This window comes from Micromys minutus (genome assembly GCF_963924665.1).
Source record: "Micromys minutus genome assembly, chromosome: 11".
NCBI lineage: Eukaryota > Metazoa > Chordata > Mammalia > Rodentia > Muridae > Micromys > Micromys minutus.
In genome coordinates, this window is record NC_137980.1 from 26,533,467 (window position 1) to 26,545,261 (window position 11,795).

General features: G+C 40.5%; 1 protein-coding gene across 1 annotated transcript; it reads right to left on the reverse strand.

The window, feature by feature from the left end:
- Positions 1-2,304: 2,304 nt before the first annotated feature.
- Positions 2,305-11,030, reverse strand: IBSP (integrin binding sialoprotein; the record flags this gene model as incomplete). The annotated part of the gene is made up of 6 exons (XM_080925206.1): positions 2,305-2,835; positions 3,436-3,600; positions 6,721-6,786; positions 10,666-10,743; positions 10,830-10,880; positions 10,977-11,030. 6 exons carry the CDS (start codon positions 11,028-11,030, stop codon positions 2,305-2,307), a joined length of 945 nt encoding a protein of 314 aa, XP_080781332.1.
- Positions 11,031-11,795: the final 765 nt, after the last annotated feature.

Sequence of the window (11,795 nt, forward strand, 5' to 3'; positions counted from 1 at the left end):
TGACACTTTTCTGCTCCTGTGTGTTGCCTGTCTCCCTGCTTGTGGAATCACCATAAATAGAGAGTGTCAGTTGAACAGCATGAACTGCTGCTTAGAAACCACCTGACACCCAGCAAGGTCTGAGTGTCATCCTGGAAGTCTACATTTTGGTCAGAATGGAGAGTGATGAAACTCACTTAATTCTATAATTTACCCAAACTACCAGGGTTATTTCGGAAAGCATGATGAGTAAGCTGATTTGACTTCCTGGTAGCTTACAAATATAAAATAACAAGCAAACAAAAATACCTAGAAACTAAGGTCTGGGGTCAGTGAGAGGACTGAGAGATAAGTGGGAGGACTGAAGGATCGGTGAGATTGAGGAATCAGTGGGAGGACTAAGGGGTAGGTGGGAGGACTGAGAGGTCAGCAGGAAAACTTCGGGGTCAGTGGGAGAACTGAGGGTTCAGTGGGAGGAGTGAGGGGTCAGCAGGAGGACTGGGGGATCAGTGGGAGGACTAGAAGATCAGTAAGATTGAGGAATCATGGGAGGACTGAGGGGTCAGCGGGAGGACTTAGGGGTTAGTGGCACAACTGAGGGATCAGTGGGAGGACTGGGGGTTCAGTGGGAGGACTTAAGGGTCAGTGGGAGGACTGAGGGGTCAGTGGGAAGACTGAAGGGTCAGCGGGAGAATTGAGGGATCAGTGGGAGGACTGAGGGGTCAGTGGGAGGACTGTGGGGTCAATGGGAGATTTATGGACTAGTTTTCCAACTTCTCTGTTGAGGTCAATGAGCAGGTGATGATGTAACTGACCACATCCAAACTGACATCACTGACAAGGCTCTAGATTTTCCTGTGCTAGGTGTCTAAACATTGACTATGTGGGCTCATATTAAATTTTATACAGAACAGCTTAAAGAATGTGTGACTCCTTGTTATCAAGCATCTTTCAACTATCTACACGCTAATTTGAATTTTGATTTTAGGTTTATATTAAGGAGTCAGTTGTTGTCAAAACTTTGTGGAATAAGTATGTGTTAGTATTTCTGTGTATGTGTGTGGTTTGTGTGTTCTCATGTGTATATAGTTTGTATATGTGTACTTGTTGTGTGTGTTTGTGTGTGTATGTAGTGTTTGTGTATGTGTGTATATTTAAATTTGTGTGTGTTTGCATGTATATATGTGTGTGGGTAGTTTGTATATGTGTAGTTTGTATGTGTTTGTATGTGTGTAGTTTGTCTGTGTGTTTGCATTTGTATGTGTTGGTGTGTGTGGTTTGCCTGTTACATATGTGTGTGGTTTGTGTCTACTTATGTCTGCATGTGTATGTATGTGTAGTTTGTGTGTTTTCATGTGTGTGTGTGTGTGTGTAAGAGTTTACTCCAGTGTAGGCCTTACCCCATTTAAAATCAAATTTTGTAGGGATAAGTTAACCAGAAGAACACAGGACACCCAGTCACAACTGGATATTAGATACAGAATAAGTCATTTATTTAGCATAAGTTTGTTCCAAATGTTTCACAGAGACCAACTATCCATTGGGGAGGGGCCTTAAAAACCGGTCATTGTTTATCTGGAATTTAAACTGAGGTGGGCATCTTACAACAAGTTAAGTCTGGAAACTCTAAGAGTCATTTACTCCTTCATACAGCTGACTCTGCCCTCCTTAGTCAGACCTTAGCCATTCAGATGAACAAAGAATGTTTCCGGATCCTCTGAGTTTTAAGCCCTGATGGAGATAAGGTTTGCATTTTAGCTGAATTGTTCTCTGCTCCTTAAACCCAACGCTTATCTTAATGTTCTCACTTTCTTCTTAATTACAGCACATTTGAAAAATTGCATACTTATTTGTGATAAAAATACATATGCACAGGTCACATAAAATACATGAGGATGAAAATTATACCTAATACAGTATTAAATGGGGTGTGATAAAGGAACTCCACACATTGTAAACCTCTTGTCAGGAGCCTTCTTGTACAGAGTATGTCTGGGCAGCTAGCGATAGTTTGCACAGCACAAACACTATAGAGCTACAACTGCGAAGCGTTCCATCTAGTCCCAGCTCACAGACCTGTGTGCTGCCTGATCAATAGCCCTGATTTACAATGACCCTTTAATGACACACCTGGGGAAATAAAAACAGAAGCCAGCTACAAACAGAAGCATTTCTGGAAACCATTCTGGGACTGTAGCACCATTCCACACTATAAAACGCACATCTGCTATAATGTACCTTCCTGAGTTGAACTTTGAAAATGGTAGCCAGATGCAAAGACAGAATGGGGGATTCGAATGGGAATCCCCCCCCAGGAGAGGCCCCTCACTGATTGTAGTAATAATTCTGACCCTCATAGCCTTCATAACCATGCCCCTTGTAGTAGCTGTATTCGTCCTCATAGGCTCGGTAAGTGTCCCCGCGAGGCTCCCCGTTCTCGTTGTCATAGACTTCGTAGTCAGTGTTGTCTTCGGTGCCCGTCTGCTCGTATTCTCCCCCGTACTCAACAGTGGTGCCCTTTCTGATTGGTGGGGAGGTGATCCCATAGGCTTCGGGTGGTGGGGTCGTCTGCTGAAATCCGTTCAGGACAGTTGTCCTGGTGCCATCACTGCCCCCTGTGGTTCCTTGTGCACCTGCTTCAGTGATGCTTGCCACCTCTGCTTCTTCTCCTCCATTGTCTCCTCCACTGCTGCCGGTCCCGCCGTCCACCTCCGTGGAGTTGGTGCTGGTGCCGTTGATGACCTGCTCGCTTTCATCCACTTCTGCTTCTTCGTTTTCGTTTTCTTCCTCTTCCTCTTCCTCTTCTTCCTCATCGCTTTCCTTTGTTTTTGGAGCCTTGCTTTCTGCATCTCCAGCCTGGAAAGGAAGGTTTGAAATCATCCAAATCTAATTGTAAAAAACTCAGAACTTCTGTGCTCACGGCCTTGTGCTGTTTTGAGTTGAACATACCTTAATTTGTGATGACTTAAAAAAAAAAAATCTTAATAGGTACCTTTGGGATGGGTTTCAGCGTGTTGGGGGTGTACCTGATCATCCTGCCCTGTGGGCCGTGACTCTTTAGCTCTATCTGCGTTCTCTGCCTTGGAAGGGGCGCGTTTGGAATGTTACTCCTCTGGCCCTTTTGGGCATTGTGCAGCTGTCCGTATTAGCCTGCTGTGGTCCTCTGTTATGACTTAAATTGTCAAGTAACAGCTTGGGAAGGGAATTTTCAGAATTTCACCCCTCACTTGTAATCAGGGGAAGTGTATTTGGTCTTGCTTCTTTAAGGAGGTTCTTTTATATATATATATAAATAAATAAATATATATATATATATATATATATATATATATATATATATATATATATATACTTTACTATACATAAAGACAGCATCAAATACTATGTGAATAATGTCAAGGAAACTTGGACATCAGCAGAAAGCTGAAAACAGAATCCATGTTTGGGACTCATTACCTTCTTGGGCAGTTGGAGTGCAGCTAACTCAAAAGTCCCCGCTTCAGCTGTGGTCTCTGCTCCATAACTGGCAGTTACACCGGAGAGTGTGGTGTTCTCTGCCTCTGCCTCCTGATCTTCATTCCCCTCAGACTCTTCACCATTTTCCTCTTCGTTTGAAGTCTCCTAGTGAAAATATCCAGAGTTCAAATTTTACTACAGCTGCAATAAAGTTCAAGATTTGCTGGGGCTTTCCTAATTGGAATTGCTCTCAGCTGCCTCAGCTGCTCCCTGTGTGCCGTGTTCCTTCTTATTTCTAAGAACCAAACACTATTTAATCCATTATCAGCTGGTGGGATGCTTCAGCTTTACAAATCAAATCAACAGTATTTTTGCTTTAGATAGTTGGTTAACAATTATTTCAAGTCTTTACAGCTATTACATGATGATGGTTAAAAATTAAACCAAACAAATGTTCATTTTAATATTTAACGTTTTATTCTTTTATTTAGCTGGGAGATGTTAGTTTGCAAGTTGAGCTAGTTTATCAGTATAATTAATATCTGCTAGTAAACATCTGGATTTTGTTTGCTTAAATTCATAGATTTAAATGGGCATGGGACAGTTGAATTTACTTGAGATGTATTTTTGGGAGATTGTGGTATTAGGATACTGCTAAGATCTCAGAAAAACAAACTAATGCTTGTTCTGGTTTATGAAAACACATTGTCTAAGCAGGATTTTTCTTATTTGGTGAATGATCTAGATTTAGTGATGGATCTGGTACAACACAAGTCCACCTCTCATGAATGTTCTACTGTCCAGCTTTGAAAAGATGATTCATTAAAACAGATTAAACTTTTTAGAGGTGTAAGGAGACATTACTCATATCATTGGGAAGATTTTGAGACTGAGAGACCATCCTGGTTGGTTCTTGTACCCTTGTTCCATTGATGAAAAATTGAACTGACACCTTAACTCATACAAAGTCACAAGGGGTGACAGTTCATGGTACCACATTGGTGGCAGGGTCAAGACTAAAGAGTGGCCAAACTCCCAATGCCTGCAGTTCCCCCTTTGGGATCTTTTATTGGCCTAGAAATGTCACTGAAGAATGTTCTTGTGCAAACAAACTAGAAGGGGCAGGGAGTTGGATGGGTACTTCATCTTACGCTTGAGATGCCTTGTAGGAGAGTTATACACACATTTGAGGTTTATCAATCAGTTCTCTGATGGAAGAAATAAGCAAGAGCTGATGAGAACTGTGGTATGCCGAGGGCGGGACATCGCCTGACTTCAGAAAGCCGATTGGTTGCATGTACTAGAGCTGAACATATGCTCATCTTTGGCTCAGAAACTACACGATTAAGAAAAATGGCTTCTAAGTGTAGAGTCACTTAAAGAAGACCTAGAAGGTTCCCAGCAGTACGTTTGTAGCACAATCATCAAAATGCCCATTTTCAGATGATCAGACATTCCATCACACTGATACTGTGCAATGCTGACAGGAGCCCGAGTTCTCAGTAAGGACTGTACAATAATATGGATGAAGGGCAGAGCAACAGAAGCTACATATAAAGGAATGTATACTGTGCCATCCTATATAGAGATTATGCACATGTGTAGTATATATTAAGTATTGTATTAAAAAAAAGGAGAAGCCTTGTATAAATCAAACTGACAGTAGGAGTTGACTAATGCAGTATTAGGCAGCTGCCATTTTTTCTATTAGTGATGATTTTACCTGTGTTTGGTTTCTGAAATTTCAGTGAGTTGATGATGTTAGCACATATGTTGCTATGCAAAATTAAGCAAGTCTTTTATACTTTAAGGTGTTTGTGTGGGGGGGGCATGTTAACATCAAATAGAAAATCTGCCCAAGTGTAAATACAATTTCAGGGGCTGTAGACCAAATTGAAACTAAAAATGAAGTGTTAAAGAGGACATGAAGGTGCAAGCACCTCATGAATCGTGTGGATGGCAGACTCCTGGATCCACCACTTTTCAGTGAATACAGAGAGTGGATGCTCTTTGGAGCATCTATTCCTTTGACATTTCAAAACCAAATCATCGAATATTTACTGGGGGCAGGCACCATATGTACGTTAGAATCAGACACTATGAGCAGTTGCAGAAGGGGACACAGAACAATCCTTTTCTTAAACAGAGTTTAACATGGCGGTCTCGGGTCTTAGGGGATGGGAACAGAAGAAATGGAAGGAGCTACATATGCAAAGATGGCTGGCTACATCGAGTGTATGGTGTGCATAACTGTGTCAGAGGCCTGATCCTTCTGGACGCACCGCCACCTCCACCACAGCAAACCAAGAGAGGCTGCCAGACACGCTTGGTGAAAGCGGCATATGCAAAGGTCACGTCCCAACCGCCGCACAGAAAACATCTACAGGGAAATCAATGAGTCTACCTTGGTTTGGGTATGATTGAACTGTGGCCCCACTGTGAAGGATGTAATGATGTACATGTGTTTTCTGGGCCAGGCTCAGCATCATTGAAGGCCTCCTGTCAAGCTGGCTGTAGCACGGGATGGGAAACTTTCCTTTGTCACCTTTCAAGTTACCACATCCTTTGCTTTCAGGATAGCTGACACAGATGCTCTGTTTTTGGCTGCCATTTTCTATTTATAAATACCACCTAGGAATACCTGGATTTAGAAAGTTCCCAAGCTAGAGTAGCTATAACGGACTACCCAGAAAAATATATCCTAATTGGTATGTTTCCTTAGGCAAGGATGTTCGTTATAACTATGATAGCATTATTTACAAGCCGTGTAAGGATCCTAGCCATGATTACAGTAAATTTAACTGTTTAGGAAGATGAACAAAACCCTATTAAGTTACTACTAAAGAGGCCAACTGTATTCTGCAGATCAAATGGTGCACCACTCTACAGGTTCCACTTGGCTTCACATACCGTCCGCTGAGGGAGAAAGGTAAGTCCCACCAACCTTAGATTACTTAGTTCTTGCTGCTATCATGGGCACCAAATACAAATAAACTTCATGTTGCTTTTCAATGGGCTTTGCACTTCCTTTAAATTTTAGACACCTTTGTTTTTCTGAACCATGTCTAGGTAACTTTAACCCCAAATTACTAGGGTGTTTGAAGCAGGTTATTTTGGTTGTTTCTAATTTAAATAATATTCCACCTGTCCACAATAGCAGGTTCTGAGTGGCTGGCACGGTGGTAATGGCCACCTGCTGAGTCTGGAATTTGTAGAATAGCTTCCTATTAGGTCCCTGTGCTGTGTGCCCCTGGCTTGTTACGGAAGAAATACAAAATGTCTTACCTCTTCCTCCCCTTCATCAGAACTGTCATCTCCATCTCCATTTTCTTCCGAAGAGTCGCTGCCTCCCTAAAATTGACAGCGTTTGCATGTGTATATACACATACAGTGTGTGAGTGTGTATAATCACATACAGTGTGTGCATGTGTACATACTTATACAGCATGTGCATGTATATAATCACATACAGTGTGTGCATGTGTATATACACATACAGTGTGTGCATATGTACATACTTATACAGTGTGTGCATATGTCTATACACATACAATGCATAAATATATACTCCACAACAATTAGCATTTCCTGATAAAGTGTAACACGAAGTTACTTACATACACTTGGTATTATCAGCTCAATAACTTACTAATTATGGAAGGGCATTGAGCAAAAGTGAGAAGAGATACATTTGCACATCTATGAAATGAGGGAAACAGAAACAGCTGCTTCATGAAAAACAATATATAGTTGGAGATACTCACTTTCAACTTTCCAAGCACAAGTAACATGTTGAAATATTATTCTCTGTGTAAAAGCCAGAATTTTAAAAAATCACAAAATTGCTTAATCTTGAAGGAATGCAGGAACTTCTGAGTGAATTGCTCCATGAAGGAACAGCTTAAAAAGTGTGACTTCCTCACCATTTCTGAATAGGCGCTATAATCTTATTTCCTTAAAAATATAGGTGATTAATGATTTAGATTATCATAAAGAGGAAACTATTTGATAATTCTTTTAAATGCTGAAATCTAAATTATACCTTAAAATATATTTGTGCTTCTAGCTTCTCAATTTGATTAAAATGATGTTAAAAATAATTGATATATATATACAGTTAGAGTAGATGAAAGATTTTTTTAAAGCTCTTACAATTTGGTGGTAAAGATAAATTAAACCAAGGATTCTACATATAAAGCATGGGTCAATGAGCTTTACTGGGGTCTTTATTGTTTGTGCATTTATATTTTTTGTTATATTCTTGCAGTGCTGTGGCTCAAACTCGGGGTAACCGATCTACACATTAGACTTAACCTAATTCTGAGATTGTTTAAATTAAATGTTAGTCTAAACTTTCATCAAAACCTCTAAGATATGAGAGGAAATACTTGACCTTTCTACCAGAGATAACCCAAGTTACATCTTCTTATTCTGCACCTAGCCCCAATGACCTTAGGAGTTAAATCCATACCTAGATCAGATATGGATTTCCTGCCCATCAATCTTAACTTAGATTCTGATGATCTGATAAAGATGCTGTCCTTGGAGAACATTATTTAGAAGGACCTAGATCTTCTGGGTTAGGAATAGGCTGTAGAAAAGACTAATGCTGCTCCCTGGTCTCTGTTGGCTTCACTCTTCAGGTGGCCACATCATCCAGCTAAGGAAAGGGAGTGTGTGTTGTCTTAGGCCAATAATAACTTTGGGTGGAAAAAGAATCATTAGATCCTTTCTGCACTGCCATGACCTGGTAGTTGTGCTGTTCCACACCCAGAGGGGTATAAAACAAGTCATTATAATTAAACTATTTTCATTTATTAAATCAAATATAGAGGACCAAATATTTATATAATCATATATTTATACTTTCTCTCAACTGTTCGTGTGTTGGATATTTTTCACAGCTCCTTTCCTCTAATTTCCCCCCTAACTCAAACAGCATCTACTATTTCTGTGTGTGCACTGGGAACTGACTAAAAGTTATATGGAATGCCTTAAAGTTTGTATATTATTTTGTTATGGTTTTGAATCACTTTCCTTGCTTTTATTTAACAACAATTTATTAGTCTTATTGATTCCTACAGAGTCTTCAGTGAATTTATATAGATACATGGAAGATGATAGACACATGAGAGATAGATACTTGATATATAGATATATAGATTATAGATAGAAGACAGATAGAAAGATTATAGATAGATGATAGATAGAATAGATAGATAGGATAGATAGATAGATAGATAGATAGATAGATAGATAGATGACAAATGGACAGACACCTTAATGAAAAACAATTTTGAAAAGCCACCTTGGTATGCTTGCTGAAAATGGTAAACGATTATTGTCCTATACAAGTTGGCACAGTAATAAAATATCATCTTAATCATAAAATATAACTTTTCATTAAATAGCTTAGGATACTAAATTAAGATGGCTTATGCTTTTGCTTCTATAGGTCAGCATAGAAACAATCCATAGTAGACTTGCTGATGGCTGTGCCATCTACCTGATGCATTATATGCAAGTTGATATTTATAGATGATTGCCCATAAAAAACTGTAATCACTAAAACATGAATTTCAAAGTCAGTAAAATGTCATGCATGGGTTCAGGATGACAGCTTTGGACAATAAATAGACACTGACAAAGTTGGGAGAAGTCAGACTTTGTAAAGCAGGTATCTCAGTATCTCTGTCACAGTATCTCAGGAGTTGTATTAGAAGATGCTCTTTTTTGTATTATTTTAAAACAACGATCTCACAAGTTCTGCCTAACTCAATCAAGCCCCTATGTATATAACTTGCAACAAGCATGTAGTTGACTTGTATGGACATTGAGTCTATCTGTGATAAACATGTCACTTCGCCAGGGTCAGTTCACGATGGATGCATATCTATAAAAAACTTCAGAGGATGTTGTATCTAAATCTTAGATATTCTAGAAAAGTTGGCCAGCCACATCAGAACTAGAATGTACATCATTTCTGTTTTAGAAAGGGAGCAAGGTTACAAATGGACCCTGCTTATTTCTAGGCCTGAGGTGAACCAAAGAATGGTAAAGAATTCTGAAAACCCACAACTCTTGTATCATTCATGCTCATATTTCTGCGGCCACACAAGTTCCCTATCATTATAACGGGGTTAGAAATACTTGAGAATTATGATTCCCTATCATTGCATGAGCTAGAGAGGGGCTAGGCTGACACATGGTGAGATTCGGAGCCAAGCACTGCACAGAGGCAGAGTTCTCAGCAGTCTCCTGCTTTTGATGCCTTGAAAGTCCTGGGTCAAATGTTATATAATTGGTGCTCCGGACCCAAACTGTACAGTGACAAAAATAGTGTCACTCTAGCTTGCCATGAATTTAGAGTCAATACCGCACCCTCCAGTATTCAAAGGCCTCTTTCACAAATAGCCTGGTAAAAATGGGATGTCTGGTTTTTAACTTTAGTTGTTTTTCCTTCTAGTTTACAAATTTTGGGGATTTTTTTTCCCTGTAGGCTTCAGACCAGTCTCTCCTTTGCCTCTGAAGTGCTTGGGCCAGGGCCCATTATAATTGTGCTCCTTGTGACACTACAGCTCTGCCACCTACAGGGCAAGGGTCCCGGAGATCACTGAGGGAGTAAGGCCACTGCTGTCTGAAGGCCTGGGTACCTGTGAATGTAGCTTGTCCCATGTTCAGAAGATGATGAATGTCAGATGGGAACAGCCATCTGACAGCACCACAAGTAGTATAGACTAGAGTTTATTCAGGGCATGGGGAGGGGAGTTGAGGGGGTAGTAGAGGCAGAGAAAGGCAGAGAGAGAGAAAAGGGGGGAGGGAGGGAAAAGGAGGAGGGAAAGGAGGAAGAAGAGAAAGAAGAGAAAGAAGGAGGAGGAGAAGAAGGAGGAGGAGAAGGAGGAGGAGGAGGAGGAGGAGGAGGAGGAGGAGAATAGAGGAGTAGAGGCTGGCCATGAGCACATGGGGATGTGGGAAGGGGGAAGAGCAGGAGCAGGAGCAATACTTGTTTTTATTGCCCCAGTGCTTCAACTTTGTGTTCTGTCTCTCTTGTGTTGAAAAACACTTAGGTTTTGTTTTTGGTTTTGTTTTTAGTAGTAAATATGGGCTTTCATAGCAAGAAGTCTCTCTGGGTGAATTGTGTTGAGGGTGAATCCAGATGTTTGAGTGTTCAGTTTGATCCCTGTCATACAAGCTTAACTAGTGGAAAGGAGAGTTGAGTTTTGCACTTACCTGGACTGGAAACCGTTTTAGAGGAGGATAAAAGTAGGCATGCTTATAAAGAAAGTAGCGTGGCCGGTACTTAAAGACCTGCATAGATAAAAACAGTATCATCGTGTTTAGTGTAGTTATATTGGAATGAGCATAGGCCAGAGAAATTGTCTAAAATCGGTTACCCCGTTTTCTTCAGAATCTTCTGCCTTGATTCTTCGATGGAAATTTTTCATCTGTTTGAAACAACATTTTATGGTTACATATCCTGTTTGCATAAAAATGTATAGCTACTAAAATTACAGGTTTTTTTTTTCCCACAGTGAACTTACCGAGAAGGCACAAGCCATTCCCAAAATGCTGAGCAAAATTAAAGCAGTCTTCATTTTGCAATTTCTTCTGTAATCATAGAAGAGGTCAAATTAGCAGATACTAAAACATAGTGCATGGCTTGTTTGTTCAAAAATGATTCAGTTAATCTTAATTTGTCTAGCTCTCATTTGAGGGGTGTGGGTACATGCCTGCCACATGTGGAGACCGGTGTTTGACCCTCCAGCCCTGAAAAACTCTGTTTGTTTTCAAAGTCCTTCCAGTTATTCTGTAGATGTGTCTGAAAGCCCCATACTTGACTTGTCTTTTTGTGGTTTGTCAAGCAAGGACATTGGATCCCAGTTTCTGAATCTAAACACTCAGGGTGCTTCACACGAGGGAGAGGCATGAACCCCAAATAGCATTAACAGGGGGCATCAGCCATACCAGCTGGCTTGTTAGTGCAGCTGTGTGCCCTGTTTGGTTGCTAATAGTTAGAAATTAAGCAAAGCTCAAGTTTTGAAACAGTTCATTTACACAGTGGACTACAAGAAGTTTCCAACTTCTGTGCATGGATTTCGGAACTGAAAGTTCATTCTTAGAATATGCTATAGGAACCATTTTCCTAGGAATAACTTTGAATACTACTTCATAGTTGGCTTGGTGCTGCAAGAGAGAGAAAAGACAGGGAAAGGGGGGAGGGAAAGAAGGAAGGAGAAAGGGAGAGATAGGGGAGGAAGAGTGAGAGAGAAAGGGGGAGGGAGAAAGAAAGGAGGGGAAAGAGGAGGAAGGGAAGAAGAAAGAAGGAAAGGGGAAGAGAGGAGAAGGAGAGATGGAAACAC